The sequence below is a fragment of the Rhyacophila brunnea genome, unplaced genomic scaffold (genome assembly GCF_057557595.1).
Source record: "Rhyacophila brunnea isolate RB1 unplaced genomic scaffold, BYU_Rbru_1.0 scaffold_9, whole genome shotgun sequence".
Classification (NCBI taxonomy): domain Eukaryota; kingdom Metazoa; phylum Arthropoda; class Insecta; order Trichoptera; family Rhyacophilidae; genus Rhyacophila; species Rhyacophila brunnea.
The window spans coordinates 38,392,134-38,415,817 of NW_028233361.1; the positions used below are offsets into that span (position 1 = coordinate 38,392,134).

The following is a 23,684-nucleotide window of genomic DNA, read 5'->3' on the forward strand; positions in this document are numbered from 1 at the left end:
AGTCATAGTCATAGATAATATCGTCACTGTTCTGGCAGAAGACACTAATTCGAAAAAATTACATATTGAGTCAGTTATACCAAAATGTTCCTTATTTCAAAGTTTACCGTCTGGAAACCTTCTTAATAAATAAACAGTCTTTATTTTAAAGTCATCCTTTTTAGGATTACTTAATAAACTCACATGATAGACCATTTGAAACATTTTAACAACTTCAAAGTCAAATTACTCAAAACTAGTATTCTCCAGTTAGTGTGTTCTGCCAGAACAGAGACGATATTATGTTTTACTCCGCATTATTGCCAAACTAAATATTGAAGATATTATCAAAAAACAGTGGATTTAAAAATACTTAAATACCAGCTAATTAAAAAAAAATTCAATAAAAGACATAAAAATCATCTGTTTGGCTAGGGATTGCAATACCGGTATTCCAGTATTTATCAATACCGAAATACCGGTTTTAAAAATCCAAAATACCGAAATTTTCAGTATTAAAACCACACTTGTTTACGTTTTTGACGATGAATTTAATGTTATTTCTTCATTAGTTTGTACTGTATTTCTTAATCAATTGAGTGTACAGGTTATGTGCTGATAAATACCACCATAATAAATGTAGATAGGTAGGTTTTTTTTCTATTAAATGTTTTTAAAGAGATTGTAGCTATATTTACCGTACCGTACTTATGTTTAAACGAATACCGGTATTCAATAAGAAATACCGAAAAACCGGTATTGATATTTTCATTAGATATTGCAATCCCTATGTTTGGCATGAACAAATAGCATTTAAAGCGTACAATCTTACAAGTAATTTAGTAAAAATATGTTGAAAGTGACCTTTCCGCCATTACAAAGATCGGTAGGTACATTCGAGTTAGTTTGAGGTATGCTTGAGAGCGCGTCGATTATTTGGGCATCGTATTAGTTGAAGTACGACATTGCAGTGGAGAGTTTAATTTGCAATTAATTGTCTTATAAGCTCTTAGTGAATTGTTATCCTTTATTTAATTTTCTGTAATAATATATTTTGCAATATTCACATTCAATATTTACCTATGTAATTTTCTGGTAACTTTTGTTTGTTTTTTACTTTTAAAATCATACTTGGGTTCATTAAACTATCACTATCTTTGTTTTTCGTGCTTCACATGAGACCTGAAACAAACTCTTCCCTGACCGCTTCCGACCGCCGTGATCCGGTTCTGTCAGCGTTTGGCTTGCGGAAACAGAAATCAAACAGAAAATGGGTATGGGACGGGGCGAGCACAAAACATCAGCAAACCGCACAAAATGCTTGATGAAACAAACGCATCATTGATGTTTTCGTGTTACCAATAAAATCTCATGGATAATGAAAATGAAACAAAACTAAAAGTGTAGATAATAAAACAATTTATTTCAACCCCAATAATCATAATATAACAATACCACCACTTTACAAAAAACTTTGTAAATCCGTAGGTAAGCAGTCAGAATTTTTTATGTATTATACCTACCTACTCGAGTATAATTTATGAACCTACCTAGTTATTGTTATAATCTCCATCCAAAATGCAGAACTTACATTGCAACAAACAAATGTGATGAAAATGGTTAAAGACGAATCTTGCTATCTTATCTATTGAATCAATAACATTTTACTATACGTCATGTAGAAATCTCAAAAATCTATAACATTGTTTCATACCATTTATATACTTCTAAAATAACAAAAAATAAATTAATATCAAAACATTGTACATGTGTCATTATTAAGGTGCAATATTTAGGTATGTTTTGCATTTCAGTGTACAATTTATTTATATCACAAAAAATAGCATTCACAAGTATAACATAATATTGTTATTATTACATTTGTGTAGATTAAAATCATTAATATGCTATGCTGGATTCACAAAGTTCAAAGTGTTCCCTTGTTATAAAATTTTGAACAAATTCATAAAAAAACTACAATAGTTATGAAACTAAAGTTTAGAGACATCGTTTATCACACAATAGACTCGACTTATACTATGTTGTATGAAATAACTATATACAAAATTAAAGTGGATTTATCCTATGATCACATTACAGTAAAACTTCTTTAATTCGAAATTTAAGGACTGAAATTACAAATATTCCGCGAAGCAATGAACATTTTTTAAATGAATTTTATCATGAAAAAATAATATTTGATAGTATTAAAGTCTGTCACTGTAAGAAGTCAGTTAGCTAAATTGGACATGCTGTCCCTGATCTTTTGACATAATATTATGTAACATTGTCCAGCTTGTAATTATATACATACATAATATGTATCTTCGTATGTTGTACTGGCCAATGTTCGTTTTGGATACCACGTGTTACTATAAGTTCTATTGGTCATCGTGCGAAGAGATCAGATCAGGGGTGGGATGAAATGTCAAAACTTGACGGCATGTTTACTCCGGCTAACAGCCATCGTAATTCACATCGAGTATAGTATTTGCATAGTCAAAAACAAATATCATTATATATATTTCGATTCTCAAATACAAAATTAAAAGCCAAGTCATGTCGCAGTGTTGAAATAAAAATTTAATTACAGCGAAATTTCAAAATCTTCGAATTATCGAGGTTATACCGTATTTCTTTGACAATAAATTAGTTGTGAACGTACTATTTTTTTTTATATTCAACGAATAATTCACAAGATTTAAGAATATAACATTCTAATTATTAAACATACATAATTTTGAAAACACTTCTGAGAAAATATATTATAACCAATAGAAAAAATCTTTTTGACAAAAGCCGATCGCCAATAGTAACTCAATTTGGAAAGCGCTTCAGAAAAGTATTTAAAGTCATTAGTTAAAATTTGTCACAATTAAGTATGACGCCTTTAGTATAATGGTCTATGTGCATGGACGCGATACCCGAGAGATGCTTGTTCGATTCCTGCGGAGTGGGGTGTCTTACTATTTTCAAAAAGATATATATTTTCTCAGAAGTGTTTTTAAAATTATGTAAAATTAGTTGTGGTTTAAGAAGTCATTTGGTAATTTGATGACTGAATATTAATCATCAAGACACCAGAGAGTAAATCTCGTTATTTCGCTATTACTAACCACTTATTTGCATTAGGTACATTATTTTACAAACACATTGAGACAAAACAGTGAAGGAAGGCAACACACTTGTTTGACATGTTGCTGTAGATATCTGTGTTCACTGAAAAAGATCACGCACAGAATGTTTGTTTTGGTTGCCGTGGTAACCAATATGAAGACAGTCACGGAACGGGGGGAGAGATACAAGCGCCAGAAGCTGCAGTCTGTCAATTTCCACCGGCCGTAGTACACATTCTACACAACAAATCTGTATGATTGTGATTCTATCAATTCATCTTGACGAGTTATGTCTAAAACATTGATTTATAAAGATTTCAAAATATTTGGTAAAAATATATACCAAGCAAGTGTCCGCAACTATGTCTGTATAAGCTGGCTGCTAATATCGTCAGACATACGTCAATCGAATACGGATAGAGCATGGTTAAAGGAATCTAAAAAGGTGCCACTCACTGCAGCTGAATGTGAAATTAACACATAAAAATGATTTCGATTATAATCTCATAACTTAATAAACCAGTTGACATATTCTACATTGTAACTTGCGATTATGTTTCTAACATAACCTCCAACTGATTTTTTAGCTTTCATATAATTATTTAGGTACCGTCTACTAAAGACGGTTTTGTTTAATGTCTTTGGTCACATAAGTTTCTTTGTTCCTTATCACATTTGCGTCAACGTTTCGCCCCACTGTGTTTGTACCGTAAGTAACACTAATGATGAGAATGATATTATTGCAAATATTTTGTTAAAATATTCTCAATAAACCATTGATTCGTGAATTGAAGATGGTTTCCGGGTGATGACAAGAAAACAAGCTTCCCTGCTTGGTCCAGGTCTCTGAGACCGAGTCGTTCCTGAAAAAGAAATAATGAAACATTCGTTAGATTAAAAATAATTACACTAATGTACCTAAGTGAGATAGAAGACCTGTGATTATCCCATTCTGTGCAATAAATACACTGCAATGACAAACAGTGTATTTTTATAAATAATATGTATATATTTTTGTGAAATCTTAGAAACACACCTAGTCCTAGAAAGAAAGTTGAACAGAGCCAGATTCAAACTGATCTTTCACTAACCGAGTGAGTGCTCTCATCCATTAAGTCGCGTCTTCATAAAATAAAGGAATTATCCTTCTTTGCTTTCTTGGTTCTCATATTCAAATTATATGTTAGCCAATATACCTGCTATTTATTTATTTATTAGCAGCTCTTTCAAACATCAATTAGTAAGTACCTACATAAGTATTCTTTAGTATCGCATGAATATTTTATAATTTAAATAGTATGTCGTGACGTGAAAAAGGTTGGGATGCAGTGAATTAGACTATCTCTCACATTGCGGGCTAGACATTTCTTAACCTTGCCTTTACGAAACTAATAGATTTTATCCGTTTCGGCGATGTCACCTTGGGTTACCGTACGAGGTTGACAGTATTAAATTAAATAAAAGGGAAATGCCATTTATGGCGACATAAATAAGTACCTACAATAAGGTTTCATCATCATTATTTACTATTTGTTGTATCAATAAAATGATGAAAAAGGCATTGAAACTTAATTATAATTATTATACTACTTAGTATTGTATAATAGTAGTATATCGTCTATGTAAGTTCAATACCGTGTATGAGCCAATATGTTCAAAATACGTATTTTTGGCGCTCTTGGTTAGACGGCACAAGCCGCATTGATTGGTGCATTCAAATTTTGAAATTAACCAATAGACTACTTCCAGTCGGTTAAAATCAATACCACGTTTGAATTATCCATACTAAAGAAGCAAGCAAGACCGCGTATATCCCTGATCCAAAACAGCGGACAAACGGAGAGTTGCGGCAATACCGCGTAAGGTCCAACTGATTTACAAAATAATCCTATGGCAATTAATTTGCACAGACGCATACGATAGTAAAACTATATTTTCTAATATAAAACAGAAAGACACAATAAACTGCATTTAAATTTATTTTTTATCTTTTTTATAGACGATATTGCAAGGTTCTTTGTCCCTCCTGAACATTTTGACAAATGGTTCTTCCGCGGTATTAAACTTACATAGACGATATATTCTTACAGCCTACAAGTTATAATTCTATCTTGATCTCATCCCATACTTTCATATCTCTTTCTCACAATTGAGTATGTCTCTCTCTGTTGCATATACTACTTTTAGATCTATAATATCTTTTGTTTTTAATGGAATATGACACTCTGTTTGCAACATGCATCTATAATTTATGACAGGTATCTGACGGATATCAATCAATTATAATATGTATTTACTGAATAATGCTATCGATTTTTAAAATAATAACATTTTAATTAATATTGATGATTCTAGGAATAGCCAAAATATAAAGATGACGAAATGCATATTAACTGAAATATTTGCAGTTTAATGGGCTAAGTAACCTGAGGTGACATTATAGTAAAGGAAGTGTTAATTACCTTTAAATATATATCAGACTGTTGAAGCGTGAGCATCTCTTTGGCTTGGCCTGGCACATAGAAGCCGAACCATTGGGTCTCCCGCGGCTCCACAATCGTATCATTGGCGAACATAACCATCACAAAGTGTTCCAGTTTCGCCAGGTTATCCACATACGTGTTGTTCACCGAAACTTCGTTGTTGATGTCGGCCAGGAACATACTGTTGGACTTGTACAGCTCCTCATTGAGGGGATCGTGCCAGTATGTTGCCTGCACCAGATAACGCTGCACCCAACTGGGGACAAAATATATGCATATGACACTTAATAGCATATTAGGGAAACTCCAGTGACAACTGTCAGAGTAATCAAGTATATTATACACAGAAAAAGACGTCTATTTATTTTGTTTGCGACAGAGCAAAACCGTACCAAGTACGAGCTTTCACTGAAGACAATTTACAAATTGGCTGCCAGCAGAATCCGCTGTGGCTGAACCAAGACTTAAGGTAGTGTTTTATCAATATGAAGTTCTGTATGAAGATGAGTGGTCCTAGAGGTTTTTTTTGTCATCACTTTCATTCGCTTAAGCTCCATCTTTATAAGTAGGTTTTATTCAATATCTTTGACACAAAGATATTTCATCCATTTCTGAACCTCGATGTCGACGGATAATATTTGTTATTGTAAATATTGAATGACCAGCATGAGCAAGTTTGACGCAGTGTTCTCTTAAAAGATATTCGATCAAATGCGATAGTCACTCTATCCGGGGTGTGTGCATTTATGTTTTCATAACGAAATACGAAACATTGCATTTCATTTAATTATTAACTCATTCGACGCAGATGACACGGCTGCCGTGTACCCGTTAAGCGGCCGATCGATTCAATTAACATGTTATTTAAATACGGTAATTAAAAGGTCCGCAGCGATTATGCTAATACAATGCAAGTTCCACCATGAATCGACAGTAAAGTTAACACATGTCATCATCAACACAAGCAGCGACGTCGTCGTTTTAAGTATTGTGTAACTAAGTCAAGTGTAACTGACAGTTAAATTTTATTAAATTAACGATGGTATCAATGAATCTGGCCCCAAATCTATAAATCGCTATTTCGCACAAATTTACATGCTGTTTGTTTAATATATGTTTCGACAAATAAGCATGGACTCGTGGGTTATTAAAAGACAAATCTGCATTCCGTAAACCACAGTTTACTCAATATAATGAGCCAAGTATATTTTTTAAATTGTCGATTATTCTTACAAATTATAGAGATATAGGAACCTGTTATACCATGCAAATTAATGATCATTAATGAAGAGCTTTAGGTCTAAGAAATAGAGGCAGTAAAAGTATAAATTTGTTATGTCTACGATATTCTCATACATTATAAAATATGAATAAGATTATCTTAGTAAATAAAAGCAAAGGATAACAGACAGTAAAACCTGTAATATTGTCTTAAGGTCGTGCATTAGTTGAGGCACGGTCTAAAAAGATCGTTGCTAGGCGATACGCGGATTGCGGGTCGCGGGTGCAAATGACGCCTGTCAAACGAAATATTATTTGTCATATAAATCCAACATACGTCCATTTTATGTTCTGTTTATTGTTCTATTAGTAACAATAATAATATATTCATTGACATGTTTTCTTTTTAAAGTAAATGGGTAACGTTTTTAGTCATCTTTACACGATTTTAGAATTAATTGGCCCGTCGCCATCACGCAGCAAAGTGACGTGTTTCCGGCTCGACATTCTCTCAATAAATGCGAGCGAGTACAAAATTTCGTCGCGCCTACAGTTAAAAATTATTTGGCGTTTCACTGATGCGTCACCTTAAACAAAACTGAAATAATTTGGAAAAATAATCGATGATTTTAATTATACTATTGTTCGCTTTAAAGCAAAAAAGTTTTCCACCAATTACTACTTAATTAATCAATAATAGAAAAAAAAACTGATGAAAGAGATTTAGAATTATTTACAGTAAAATCTTATCATATCATAATTACTAAATCAATATTTATAAATCTAAATCCGTTAATAAATTATTGATACCAATCTCATCACACACAGCATTATAAAAGTATATCTACCTATGTATATGGTAATGGTGATAAGAAACAATGTGATATTATCAGAAATATATACTTACAATTTATGTAGTTCAATTCTACTTAATGTATAAAAAACGGTTACATGTAAATTTTACATATTACATTTCACCGTAGCACAGTTCGCCATGAGCTTTCTTATCGGAAAGAGATGACCGTATACTATATTATGGTCTCCAATTTTATTAGATTCAATATGAATATTAATTCTAAATATAAAATTCATGAATTCAAGAATGAAAACCTAACCTAACGTAACAAATAAACCAGTATATCGACTATTTTCAAAATTTGTTTGCCGCCGGCTTCTTGTAAACCGACAAGAACTGTGTTTTATTTAGACATGAATCTTATCTCAGTACTATATGACCCAAAGAGGTTGGATGATTTTTAATATATGACCATAATTCGATGACCCAGTATTAAACGGTAACAACTCGAAAAACGTAGTTTTGAAATAATCATGTTTTAATATTTTGAATATTTTACAGTACACAAGATTTGACAAGATTTAAAAGGATACATGTTAGAGTTTATCTATTCTAAATTGAAACGTATGGTCAATCGCCAGTTTTAAATGGAAAGAATTAGAAATTGATGTGTTCAAAACTGGTTTTGTTTGAAAGTTTGTAAAATTTCATATGGGGTTTTTGGCTCTCAAGGTATCTAAATTATTTTCTTCGAATTGTTTCAGTACAAAACCGACAACAGCACATTTTTACGAGTATTTTGATACCAATATCGCGAAATGTCGAATTTTTGACTTGTTACCGTTCAATACTGGGTCATCGAATATTTCTGATACAACATTTCATGGTGAAGTGTGATACGGCGAACTGCATACGTACAAACCGGACACGATAAAAAACATGTAGTTTTCTATTTAGAGATCTTTAAAGTTTATTAACACGTGACAATAGTTGCAACGACAATACAAAAACCCTAGTAATGGTAGAAATTTTAGTAGCTGCAACAAGCTTGCCGTGGCATTGTCAATATTTTTGGCAGCATAAAGCATTCTTTTCCAATAACATAACACTGTCGTGACAGATCGTAAATTAGTTGACGATAGATAGAACCTTTGTATTATGATAATTGATGACGATTTTAGTATGGTTGAATTCATAATTAGAGAGAGATGAAATATTATTGTGTGCGCTGATAGCATTAGTTGTAATTAAAAAATACATTTGTGATTTATTTTGGCATTTTGATTGATGACTTAAATAATGATGGTTCAAAAACTTCTTTTAAAGCTAATTATTTATAAAATGGATTATCACTTGGTTTTCACTATAATTATATCAAGTGCTGAATACCATGTTTTCTACATGTGGTGCAGGGAACTCAGAAATAATGGGAACTGAAATACACAACGGGTAAGGCGATAGCAGGTAACCGACTCGAGTAAGGATGAATCCGTGTTAAACTTACACACGTGTCTAGAATACGTTTAACGTCGAATACTGAAAACTGCTCTCGGTTTATGGATTTACGCTCTTTTAATGTTGGTGTATTACACACACTATTGCACGTGCATAATGCGTGCTCCATTTTCGTAGGACACTCACACATTCAAAAGCCTGCTTCACCATGGGGCGTATTGAATAATAGCCTATTGGTATTCTATTTATTATCTGTTCTGTGATGTGGTGAATACCAATATTTAATGATTAACCATCAAGTAAATGCTGAATCTCTTGAAAAGATTCTTTTAGGATAGTAACATTTACACAAAACATTTCCTCAGTCATGACATGCATTGTGGTAAATAAGTTTTAGAGTGCATCTGTGTATTTTGTCATGAATAAACCGGCAACGCATAAAACCTGTAATCATTAGCCTTAGTAACCCTCTTATCAGCTTCACTTTTATCCATCTCCATAGAAAATAGCTTCCCAACTCATAAGTCATGATACCAGGAGGGCAATTCACGAAAGCACTGCAAAACACGTCACCGAACCGCTTTAACTGCAGTACGTAAATTTTTTAGCGAAATGGCTAAGTACGAGTGAGAAAGCATTCAGCATGCTTATACCTCATGTCCATGCGTTAGAGTAAGATAGAAAGTAAACATGTCATGACGGAACTCTTCTGAATTTCAAGGAAATTAAATAACATTTTTATCCATTTTGGTAATGACTTCATATTTAATCAGTACTTACCGTTAACGTTGCATGATTAAACCATTCATTGTTGAAGTACGTAGCCAATTAATCTTTAAACAAGCTAGTTACGTCTCCAATATAACAATATTACAACACGGAATTTCCGTTGTATTTTGCAAACAAACATGTGTGTTTCTGTATTACAAAATCACAATAAATATTTAAATGAGAATTTAAACACAAAATAATACTTTCAGTGGTAATAGTTATGTAAAAGATAGAAAAAATAGAATATCAGCCTCTTCTATACTACGTACGAATTTCTGAAGTTTAATAAATGTCAAACGGAGAGTTGCTAGCACCTCTACCTCCAAAGCGTGTATACTTCAATTGCATACTGTATTCGACACTACCGGTTGACTTTTAATATACTTCGTTGAAGTAGGCTTGCGCTTACGTTGCGCAACCGGTCATAGTGCTTCACTCGTGAATCGTCCTCCTGGAAGATGTTTTCTAGAACAGTACTTCTCAAACTGGGGGACGCGGCCCCCTAGGGGGCCCTGGACCTCCTGCCAGGGAGCCGGAAAATATTTCAGTATTTGAAGAAAAAATCATATAAACATGATTAATATCTTGCATTAAACAGAGCAACTTTGCAATACAACTCGATGAATCTACTTATATTACAAACTACGCACAGTTAATGGTTTTTGTAAGATATCAGTATGATTCCCAAATTCATGACGATTTGCTTTTCTGTAAGGAACTTTTGGCGACACCAAAAGGGATAGATCCACCATAATCTAGAAAATCATGATAAAAATGTACATTTAATAACAATTAACTGTAAATAAAGTACTGTTCGTCACTATAGACTAAAATTTTTGGGGAGGGGAGCCTTGGATTTTTTTTTATGATTTCGTAGGCCGTGGTATAGAAAAGTTTGGGAAGCACTGTTCTAGAGGGTTGCCAACTACTAAATAATTGTAGTGATACATAAGGCACTGGCTTCTCATCCGGGGGCTCCGGGGCTTGATTCCCGATGAGGTCAAAATATATCTATATGGTTTTCTTAAATCATGGGTGGACTTCTGTGATTGTTTTTCTGCTACTACTATAGTGTTGTCATTCACCATCATGGCCTGCTGTGGTGTTAAAAAACATGATAAGTAAAAGAAAGACATGTAGGCATCATGTGTTTTGTAGCCGTCAACTAAATTAGATAAGTTGTAGTTGAGGTCACTGAGCGTTGTGACCTGTGCTTGCGGAGCGGACCATGAATAGAGAAGACAAAGCTATACCTGAGGTAAGCGGCATGGTTGAGGAGTCGCCTGACGTAGTCGCATGCTTCATGATCCAGGGCTCCGCAGTTGGGTATGCCATACACGCCCTGGTGCTGTCCTCCCAGCGAGATCAGATTTTTCATCGGTGGGATCTGGTGACCACAACGCTGGACCACCGCACGCCTGGAAAAGGATTTCAAGAAATTTCGCATTTATATATACGTAGGTAGATAATAATGCTGATGATTTACTAAGCAATTCATCAACATCTTCATCCGATAATGATGTGGAAGAGAATAATTGAGTTACTGAGGGTTGAACAAGTACAATTGACATGTAATTAAATAATGAGTTAGGAGCAGTTTTCACATCACATCCATTTATGCATGAAACAGGAATCAAATATGGAACTGCTTTGTATGAGAGATATAAGCATTGTATACCCAACATTGGATTGGAGTATATCCCATGGATATAGTATGCTGTTATTATTTTCAAAGCAACTGTATATAATTTGAATGATTTAACTTGACTAATCCCCCTTCAAACACTAACAGAAACGATGTCTATAAACGTCGTATTCTGTGAGATGCGATATGACAGGATGTCCATTGACGTTCTCTACTGTGGAACGGAATAAGACAAGACGTATATAAAAGTTGTATTTTCGATTAAAACAATGTGTACCCTGTCTACTTGTGTCACAGTGCGAACATATTTCTTTTAGATAATGTCATATCTTAAGACTTCGTTTCTATATATGTATCCAGGACTTTTTTTGTCATGTAACGCGGTGGAACGGCGTTCCGGCACCTTTCTCACGGTATTTTTAATGTGTCAAAAGCAATTAGACGAAACAATGTTCCTGCTTACATAGTACAAGTTAATTTTCCTGAATCATCTCATGAAAAAACATATCCTGAAAACTATTGCAATTGATATATACATTGAATTATATTACCATTTCTTCATGTGAATGTGAACACGAATTTTCGCAAATGAATCTAATTATTACCCCAATAAGAGCTTCGTTGAAGACCAAAACAGTTTCGGCACTTTTGTTCATCAAACTCGTCGGACCACCTATGACACTTTTCGATCCTTCAAAATACGTTGATCGGTGGTTACTCAGTGGAAGACATTCGGCCATAGACTCCAAAAGGAATCGAGACGATTTGCCAGACAACAATTAGACTGAACTTTGGAAATCACCATGGCCACAGGGGGTTGACAGGGCTCTAGCCTGGGGGATCGACCAGATAAGTGAGATAAACGCACATCACAAATTTGCTCTAATCTGCGGAGCTAATTTCCTTCAGGCGTATTAACATTTTAAAATATGTGGTCTTGTAATTGCATTTTTTGATTAATGTTTGTTGATACACTGAATACCCTTAATTTTACCTCAAACACCATTTGAAGAATGCTAATAGGTATAGAGCATCACACTGCTTTCAACCTTAGTGATAGGTAGGGGGCCGCTTCAGGATGTGGGGGCCATGGAAATCATTATATACTTTGATTCAAATATATGTTTTTACAATTTTATTTTTTACAACTTTAATTGTTTATTTGTATTTGTTTGTTTAATTTTTTATGCGCTTTGTGGCATAGGAAAAGTTGCTTTAAAAGATATTTAAATATACCTAATTTTCTTTAGTAGGTATGAATTTTGGCAAGAAGTGAGTTCCGGCACCTTTGTTTTTTAAAAAAAAGCCCTGTATGGTATCCAAATCGAAAAGTTAAAAATAGTAAGTAACACATTCTTAATACAATAATTTCAATGTGTCATGTATGTATTAGCTAATACGTGTCTGCGAATGTGTTAATAAACATAATGAAATATCAATAGTTTTCCGTGTAGACGTAATAAATCCTTAATTTATAGAATGTTCAAAACAGTACAACAATTAAGAGCCGAGCCATACTGGGCGACTCTGGTCTTGAGACCAGTCGCCGAGACCAGACCGATGCATGCAGTTATATGGACCATACCACACCTGGTCGCCCAGTAGTCGCACAAGCAATAAAGTCGGGCGATCAGTAAAATCTCGTTCGTGCGCTCGGTCTGGTCTCCCGGTCTGTCTGGTCTCTCTGGTCGGGCGATCGGTAGCGATGTATGAAAACATACAGCTATGTATTGAGCGCTGCCATACTAGGCGACCAGTCGCCGGCAGCCACGACGCATTTTTTGCATAATTGCGTATACATTCATTATTATTATTATTATTGGCTGCCTCTCTGGTCGCCGGAAAGTCGCCCGAGTAAATCGCCCGAAGAGACCAGTCGCGCGACTGATCTCGAGACCAGAGTCGCCTGGTGTGGCTCGGCTCTAATTGTCATGTACAATTATTAATTAACAATAACAATTTTACTTAATAATTGATTTGCTTAAAATGGTCACCGGTGAACATAATTATATTCGTTCAATCCTCACAACCCCTAGTATGAAGTATGACATTTCAACACATTAAATATCTACTCACAAGAACTGACTGCCCTGCGAGAATCCGATGGCATTGAACCCCTCGGCGAGCTGAGGATCCAAAATGAGCTGTTGACAGACATTGTCCACCTGTTTGTTGGCGGGCATAAAGTAGCCGTTCTCCATGTCCTGGGCGATCGAGTCACCGATCATGATTGACTTGACGTACACCCCGCTGATCTGCTCCTCCAGGAAAGTTTTGAAGGGGCCGAGGCTGAACGGGAAACAGCATGTGTCACCTGCCGACAGATGAATGTATTTCCAATTAGGGTGATGGCATGAAGAGTAGTTTTAAAATTATATTCTGCTTATTACTTCAGACACCTAGCATTTACTAGGTAGAATTCCATCTCACAAGAGCATATTATTATTAATCATTCAATACAATAAAATTAGTTTTATAGTTGATAGCTATTTCGTTTGTAACACCGTTAATAAGACTACATATAAGGATAAATGATTTTTCTACACTCCTAGTAATTACACAAACTATGATACTAGTAGGTAGTTTGGAAACCACTGTGTAATCATAGTTTCATTATCATCTATAATTCTGGTAAGAATATATTGAGAATTAAATATTGTGTATCTAATCGTCTGACCAGGGAATCCAATCCCGAGCCAAAATTTAGATCCTGGGATTTCGGGATTACAATTTGACAATCCCGGGATTGGCGTTTTTTTCGATAGTTAATATTATTATTTTTTTATTTATACAAATAGCATTGATGAAATCGGTCAAAAATGTCTAGTATAATTTCTACTATTTAAGGCATTTAATGTTAATATTGCGTACGTTGAATCTTGGAAATTCATGGGTTTAATGGAGTAAATAATATTGTAATATAGATAATAATGTGAAAGTAAAACAGTTTTTTTTTTTTACTTATTTTAGAAAAAACAACATTCCTAAAATTCGGCGTAGAAACAAGTGCCTGCCTGCACGCCCGTGGCACTGGCGGTTAGACGCCGTTCGCGTGCCAGAACGTCAGTGGCGTCTAGCTGGTTAAATAAACGAATTTATTATTTTTTTGATGTTCTTACGATTGTGTATGACAACAAAAACTGGTTCCAGCAATTCCCCCTATGACATGTGCAGGTAAATACATATAATTTTATACACATACTAATTAATTGTGATTGATAAAGAAATCAATCCCGGAGGTTTCGGGATTATGTCTACTAATCCCGGGATTCATAGGTATCGAAAATTGTCCGGGATCCCGGGATTGGATTCCCTACTTCTGACAGATTAATTCAAATATTAGATTGGTGCAATGCGGCATGGAAAGGTGCATGTTGGGCACAAAGCGGAAAGCTCACAAATAAACCAATGGAAAAGAAAACGGACCAGACAAGAATTACACAACATGACAGATGTCGTCTGATATGACAATAAGTTGGAATGGCATTTGGCAAATGGAATACTGCCGAATAAATTGCACACTGAAGATGTTAAAGAAAATCTTCCATGAAGATGGCAACGAAACATTGATACACAACTGACAGCCGTCAACTAATTATGTTTTGTAAACAAAAATAATAAATACATAATGTTTGAAACTTTCACGGTTATTTGTTATTGTATTTATAGATTTCTGTATTTTCACCGTGTGTACTGTTTTTGTATACTGACATTGATATCCATATCCACTGACAGAGGGTCTAATTCCGTTCTAGTGAATTGTATCTTTTCCCTAAGTTGTGCGGCTTCCGTTTGTCTGCAGCCCTGTCTGCTTTCTTTGATGAAAAATGTATTTTAATGTGAATGAACCATGGTATTGTACAATACACACGGTGAGAACCCATAAATCCGAAAATCCGAAATACAGTTTCGGACAAAGCAATATTATATTGAGTACCGATTATCTACGCAAACATCAACCGAAAAGATAGACTTGCAAAATTATTGTCGGTATTTGATAGACTAATCAATCAATGGAGAAGAGCATGCTGCCATTTTAATAAAGAATACAAATTATGATTGGAATACTTTATCCACGGTGCGTGCATTTAATAAAGATTAAGTAACTAATAAATTATTAATAATAATGTGCACTTTTCATATTATCTTTACTATTGTATGTCATTTAAAATGGATTTTAATTAACTCCATACTAATATATGTACTCATAATTAAAAAATGACAATTCTCTTCCTGTGAAGCGATGTTGCCGTGTTAGTGTTCGTTTTGCAATCTGTCATATGGTCTATATCTCGAGATGAGTGGAACGAACTGGACGAGGTCCTCATCCCATAGTAGATCTACCGCAAGTTGATTAACTATTTTAAATATTTATTTTAATCATTCATCATCACTCAAATTATTATCAGAATGCAACAATAACAAAGTAGGTAGGTAACATGGGATTAGAAACAAAAAAAAGATTAAAACATACTCACATACAAAAAAATTGCCAACGCGCAAATATTATCTGACTATGAAAAAACAATAAAATTTAATTATCCGATAACATCAGCTACTATGGACTTGAAAAACAATACAATTGGTTATTGATTAGGATTAATTGAAGGGGGATTAATTTTGAACAAAGTCTGTCACAAATTATCAATCAGATCTGTTATTAACTTTGTAAGTATGCTCTGCTGTATCTAATGATAAAAAAAGGATGCCTCTGACTTGATAATCATCACCATCATCAGCCTGGATCAATTCACTGCTGAATAAAGACCTCTCCAAGCTGATTCTGTTACTTTTATTCCTGTACATTGCATTGTCATGTATTTCCATAGAACTCAACTATTTCGTCCATCCAGTGTCCACTAGATCTACCTTTTGGATGTTTGAGCTATGTCCTGCCCATTTCCAATTAATCCTAGTATATCTTAGTTTATTCCTTTACCCATATTTTGTCCCTTACGTGTTATACCCAGCATGCACCCCGTAATCATTGTACCCTCATGACAGAAGGTTACTTTCGACTAATAGATGGAAGACTGCGATGTGAGATTTCAAAGTGGGTCTGGCGTATTTAAAAAAAAAATCACAGCTCCCGCAGAATCATTAGGTTTTTTTTATTTATACACAACTTTTTCATTGAGACAGAAACATTGCAGACTAAATATTTCCACTAGCCTCCAGCGAATACAAAAAAAATGGCATGGCTTGACATTTAAAACATCCAAGTATATTTTGTCAGATGAGTGAAAGCCTCAGACCATGGTAAACGAAGACTCGATAAGAAACGGTTCAATTAGGCAGCCGTAATACTTACATGGCCTGATCGGACGCATCTCTAAACATTTTTTCATACTACATATTACGTGCAAATGGCACGACATTTGAAATTTATAAAATTTAATAAGTATGTTTAAGTCAAACAATTATCCTGACCATAATAGTGCATCGGTTTACTAGTCTCATTCAGTTTCAAAAGTGTGCACCTAGAGTTTTATCTTTGCAAATAAAATATTGCATATTAGCTTGCATCATATACAATACTAACTAGGTACTTAAAATACTTTGATTCAAACCATTAATAATAATTGTATGATTTTAATCTCTCGTAATGCAATATTTGAAGAGAAAGTATGGATTCATATGACAGTGTCATGTACCTACTAATGAAACCTAATAACAAGTATAGGAATGTCTGTATTCATGGTATACACATACAGGTATGTCAGCAAATTGAAATGGTGAAATAAGAATTATTGTTGGCAGGAAATAAAAAAAACGAGATTCGCAGTAACACTGCATGGACCACTGCTGACGAAAGGTTACTCAGAAATTGAGAGTTTGTGCTATACTCTTAAAAAGCTAAAAATAAATTTGTAATCCTTTTAAAACAGTTGAATGTTGAAAAATTTAAATTAAATGCCAACAAAACGTTTAATAAATAATCTGAAATTTGAAATAACCTTGATCGGAGATGCTTTATCAATTTATTATGTAAATAAAAACAGGTTATGTCAAAATTATAAAGCTTGATTAATGGGTTTGTGTTTTGATATTTTACATAAAATACACTCTCACGAAAAAAGTTGTAGTAATGTCGTAATTTATTATACAATAACAAATAACTAGCTGCTTGTACTGTTCTCAATGTGGGAAAATGTGGACTGTAACTTGCTATTTGGTAGTGAATTTAATATTACATAAAAGTGGAATATTATTATCATAGTAAGTATATCACTATTAATAATAACTAATCTGTAAATAGGCTGATAAAATTTAGCTTGCCCACTGCACACACAAACAATGACAGCAAATGCTACATTCCTTTGTTTTAAAAAATCCTCTTCCATTGAGTGTGAAAAATCTTACATATAATATCATACAAACAGGTAGCAGCTTACGCGTCAGCCTATAATCTCATGGGTCTCAGGTTCAAATCTTGGGTCTAACAAATAAATACATACCCATATTGTTTTTCAATTTGTGCTTGGAGTCAGAGTATGGAACTAATAAGTTGAGCAAGTGGCTAACATCCATTTCTCGTAAAAACAAAAATCTGTCCATACACACCCCCACTCGGTGGAAGCCCATATGATCTTATTAGGATCGGACATGGTCAAAAAAAATAATACATTTATCTGAAAATACCTGCTTGACTATAATTTTAATATACTATGATAATATAATATAATGACGTATAGTCTTTTATAAAAATGAAATACACACATAAACAAAATATAATATGCTTTGGAGTGTGTGCTAAATTATCTTATTTGACGCTACATCCCGGGATGCGCGTCGGCAACCTCAATAAAGCTCCTCCATTCCGCTTGGTAGCACATTAAAAAAATATGTTTACTAAACTTGATAAAGGCTGATGGATGAGTTTGCCATTGATAATGATAATCAGTGTATGTAATAGAGAGCAATGATTGATTTGTTTGTTACACAACAAGACTGTTAAAGATAAATAAATGTCTTATTTTAGTCTTATTTAAAATAAATAAAAAGGCCGTCCCCTGACTTAACATCTTTCTTGCCAGATTTAGCATTTTTGAATAGGCATCTAGATTGCAAAATTTTCATCTGGTGTAAGGCGTTAAATGTAGTGTTTTTCGATACTGCAAGTAACTTAAAATTTATTATAGTAAAGTCAGAATATTACAATGAATTTCCCATTGCTGGCCTTTTGTACCTGACCAAAAAAATAAATACAACGTACAATACCTGAGTGATGAGCAAATTTCAATTGAGTTTTAGTTGTGTGTATTAATTACTTGCGAAACAATAAATTCTTCAACAATCTTTGTTCTCGTAAAAACAATGTTCATAATTATAACTTATTTTTTGAAATGCCAACTAGCTTATCTTCTTTCCCCATCTGGCATATTTTTCTCAATAACAGCTGGCAACGTTGCTGTCCACTAGTGAAATAAACACAGCAGGTGGCAAGGCAGTGGAGCAATGAGGTTTTATCCGGAGCATAAGCGGGGCAGGAGCACCGAAAATTTATAGTGCTCCACTGCTCCGGATTTTTTTTCTATTATTAAATTTTCATCCTAAAATCCAATGACAATGTTATATTTGACACTTCGCAACACTGGAATTATTTGAAATACGGCAACACTTCTGAGTGATAAATAACCACACTTTTTAACAGAACAGGCAGATAATTTGACGATTTGCTATCGGAAATTGTGTTTAAAAGAATTAATAATGAAAAGGACGAATAATAAACCTTATATCAAAACTACTTATTTTTTATGTAGGTACATATCGATACACCAGTTCAATAGGGGAACAACTCAAAATTTAAAGGTTTTGAGTTAAGAATGCCATTTGATGTAGAAAGGTCTTCTCTTTATAATTCAGCAAAAAAAATAATTAAAAATTTCTTCAATGTGTCATAAAATCGAATAATCCTTTCTAAGATTAATCAGTAATTCCATTATATAATCAAATTTATTTGTTAATGATCCGTTATTAAAATGTACAATTTCATTGTGTATTGATGAATTCCACTAAATCAAATACAAAAAAACATACACTTTCATCGAAATCAAGGCTTTAAAATTAAAATAAGAATTACTGCAAAAAATTCAAACGCCATTATCTCGGAACAAGGTTTTATGAGTTGTTCCCCTATTGAACTGGTGTATCGATATTATAAAACTTATTAAAACTTTTTACCTGCAGCGGAGCAACTCAAAAAAGGGTCTGCTCCAACCCTCTGAAATAAACCATAATTTGCCACTGACGCAAACACACGAATTAAGAGATTACTCAAATAATCATTTTTGAAAACGATAATTGTTGTAACATTTACCAAAATGAGATTTTAAAAATGATGTAGGTACTTCTTGTTTATTACACACACTTTTCCCATGAAAAATTCTGCAATCTAAACAAGGTAGACTTCTGAATATGTACCGACATTTATTATAAAAATATTGACAGAGAAAAGATTCATGGCATTTTTCTAGCAAGATATTGTGTAAAAAAATGTATCTATGTACTATTAAGATCGGAATAGGGCATGGCCTGTAAGGGCTACATGCCACGACATCTTTTACATCTTCAGACGGCCCTGCCTACGATGGTTACATGTAAGTTGTACGTATTACATTTCACCGTAGCACAGTTCGCCGTGAGCTTTCTTATCAGAAAGAGATGACCGTATACTATACGGTCATATCTATAGCACCGAGATGAAAAAATTACGAGTTGTCAGATATTAAATTTGATTTGTTCGATTTGATATTTTGTATTTCTAATTCAATTACATACCTATTTTCTACTATCTTTCCCTTGTATTTCGGTAGTTTTTATTATTATTTACGTATTTTGGAAGTGTTTTAGGTACAAGTCGGCTTACAGGAAGTCAGGCGGGAACCGCGCCAATTTCATACCGGTTTTGGCAAAGTTCATGAATTCAAGAATGAAAACCTAACCTAATCCAGTATATTGGCTATTTATATTTCCGATACAACATTTCACGGTGAAGTGTGATACAGCGAACTGCATACGTACAAATTTCCGGACACGGCCTACAATACATAATAGAGGAAGACATTAACTATTCAAGGAATTCAGTACTCATTCTAGAACCATTATGTCGTAGCTGGGGGGTCGGTTACACCTTAAAGTGTGAAGTGAACTGTAATTCTGCAGATTACCACTAAGACGTTTGCAGCCAACATATAATAGCACTATGCATAGTCACACTTGCTTTACGTGGAATGGGAACATCTTCGTGAGGTAAATACTATAATCTTATTGTGACCTTCAGATTTTCACGACCCACTTATTTACATAAGTATGACTATGCATCAGTGGCTAAAGATGGAAGTAGGCTGTTAAGATGCATCATAAATAGTGCAGACTAAATTTTGTCAGTCAGACGTATTTGTCATCATTAAACTAAGACTACAATTGGCAGGTAGCGTTAATTAGTTTTTAAAAATAAATTAAACCGTGCCTAAACCGAAGTATAATAGTTTTGGTAGGTAAGCTAAGGGTGATCTGACAAAATTTTGCACACTTTTTCGGTCGTACTTATTTGTTTTTGTTGAATTAAGAATACATATTGCAGATGATGTTGGTTAGTTTTTTTTAAATTCATTAAACACTGCCTAACCAAGCCATAATAGATAAAAAATATTCTTCTATCTATTTATTATGTATGATTTAATGGCACAATTTTAGATATTTTATAGATGGACGAATATTTTTTGACTACCTATTATCTCATCTCTATTCTGGCAGAACACACTAACTGGAGAATACTAGTTTTGAGTAATTTGACTTTGAAGTTGTTAAAATGTTTGAAATAATGGTCTATCATGTGAGTTTATTAAGTAATCATAAAAAGGGTGACTTTAAAATAAAGACTGTTTATTTATTAAGAAAGTTTCCAGACGGTAAAGTTTGAAATAAGGAACATTTTGGTATAACTAACTCAATATGTATTTTTTTCGAATTAGTGTTTACTGCCAGAACAGTGACGATCTATTATGGCTTGGTTTACGCAGGGTTTAATTGAATTTAAAAAACTAACTAGCACTATCTACAAATAATGTAGTCTTAGTTCAATGAAAACAAATACGTATGAATAACAAAGTTTAGTGTGCACTATTTATGTCGGATCTTAACAGTCTGCCTCCACCCTTCGCCATCGCTCCGTGGTAGCCTTAATAACTATTATAATATTATGTAAATGAAACTTCTCTACTCAATGTAATATTTATTTTCAGTCGTCATCTTATCTATATGCGCCTGCAGTGGATGATTGGTAAAGAAGACGTGGGTCAGGAAAATTCATGTCGCTCATATGATTGGACCAACACCATGGACTTCTCATTAAAAAATCTGTAACCTATCAAGAAGCCTCCACAATTTTGAAAAATCATTTGATGACATTTCTCGGTCATCAATAAATTTTTAGATATTAAAAGTAATTTGAAATAGTGCATAATGTGAAATAAAACTAATTTCACATTATTTTCCCAATTTCAATTTACTTACGAATTAAAAAAAAATCGAGAATACGTCTTTAGCATTTTATGTTTTTATTTATGTACAATGTACTTATGGCATCTAACAGAAACAATGAAATGTGTTTAGTTGATATTTTTGTTTTAGGTACTATGTACAAAATATTTTGGTAATTGTGCCGCAGAGGTGGACATGAGCTTTTATAATTTTTTTTGGTACTGTTCGGTTATCAGGAATACAGCGGAAAACACATTTTTAAAATAGCCGATAAACTGGATTATTTGTTAGGTTAACCTAAACAAACCTAAACTAACCCAAACTAACAAATAATCCAGTTTATCGGCTATTTTCAAAATGTGTTTTCCGCTGTATTCCTGATAACCGAACAGTACCTTTTTTCACGAAAACAGTTTATTCCATGTAGACAATCATAATAAATACCTTATTCTGTCGGCGCATCGGCTTTTCAATCAAATAATCGTAGATTGAAAATTTGAAATTTTCATACATTTTCATGCACCATTATCACAAACTAAAATTATATGAGGTACTATTAGGTTGGGGTAGGTTAGGTTAGGTTTGGTTTGGTCTAAAAAGAATCTCATGGCCACCTCTGCGGCACATTTACCAATATTTTTAATTAGATTTTTTTGTGACCTTATTATGACTGGTTACAAATATATTATAATTTTATGATAGACTAAAGCCGTTATGTATACTTTTTGTCGTACATTCAGATACAACCTAATGTAGCTACGGTAATGAACACGTATGCATGAACTATCCATATAATAATTTTATATTTAAAGTAGCGTAGGCTAACCGTTAAAATGTATACTTAAACTAAAAGTAATTTATAAAAAAGAATCTCACCCATTCCGTGCCATAAGACTATTGGCGTTGCGCCTTGGCATGTTTGGAAGCACAAAAACAACGCAAAAACATAACTTATTAGATTTAATTTAGACATTTTAATTGATATTGTCAAACGAATCGTACAGTACCAAGTGCAGCTAACTGTCACTTCAAAATGAAACAAATAAACGTCAAACACGAAAACAATCAAATCATACTCAGTGTTGCTATATGACGATTTCAATTTTTCCGTTCCTAAAACTACGCAAAAAAAATATATATTGAATAATAATTTACGAATACTTAAAAATAATAGTTAATTTATTTATATTATGATGTAAATATTTCATCGATAATAGAATGTATGTCATTAGAAAAATAGACAGACTATATTCGTTTGAAGAAAATTAATATACTAGAATATGAATTGCTGGCAACAGTTTACGAAGCTTACTAATGGCGGCAAATTTTGAATGAGTAATCAATAGCAATGCGATTATAAGCAATGTGTGGAAATAAGAAAGAACAAGCTGCCATTGAGTAAATAATAAAACTATAAGCCATTGATCAACACTATACCAACCCGCAGTGGAGATTAGGTATATTACCAGGAATGGTTGTTAACCATTTGTCCTTGCACTGGTTACTTTAAAAAACAACATGCACATCTTGTCTGGCCACGAGACCAAGCCTCCATACCACAGCTTCATCAACGGCCACTCTACTAACTAACATAGATAAGCATCTACACAAATAATCAACGGAATAAAATACAATATTAATATTGTTGAAATAAAGTTTATTTACATATTTTACAGTTTAAGATAGTCATATTTAACAATGTTTTAGGTAAAATAGGTCTCTATTTAATTATG

General features: G+C 33.5%; 1 protein-coding gene across 1 annotated transcript; it reads right to left on the reverse strand.

Annotated features, from left to right (window-relative positions):
* Nucleotides 1–1,379: 1,379 nt before the first annotated feature.
* Ppt1 (Palmitoyl-protein thioesterase 1) lies at nt 1,380–22,846 on the reverse strand. The gene is made up of 5 exons (XM_085959406.1): nt 22,828–22,846; nt 13,543–13,780; nt 11,075–11,239; nt 5,558–5,834; nt 1,380–3,958 (listed from the first exon to the last, which is right to left on the reverse strand). Exons 1-5 carry the CDS (start codon nt 22,829–22,831, stop codon nt 3,833–3,835), a joined length of 810 nt encoding a protein of 269 aa, XP_085815532.1. The 5' UTR covers nt 22,832–22,846; the 3' UTR covers nt 1,380–3,832.
* Between the last annotated feature and the right edge of the window lie 838 nt (nt 22,847–23,684).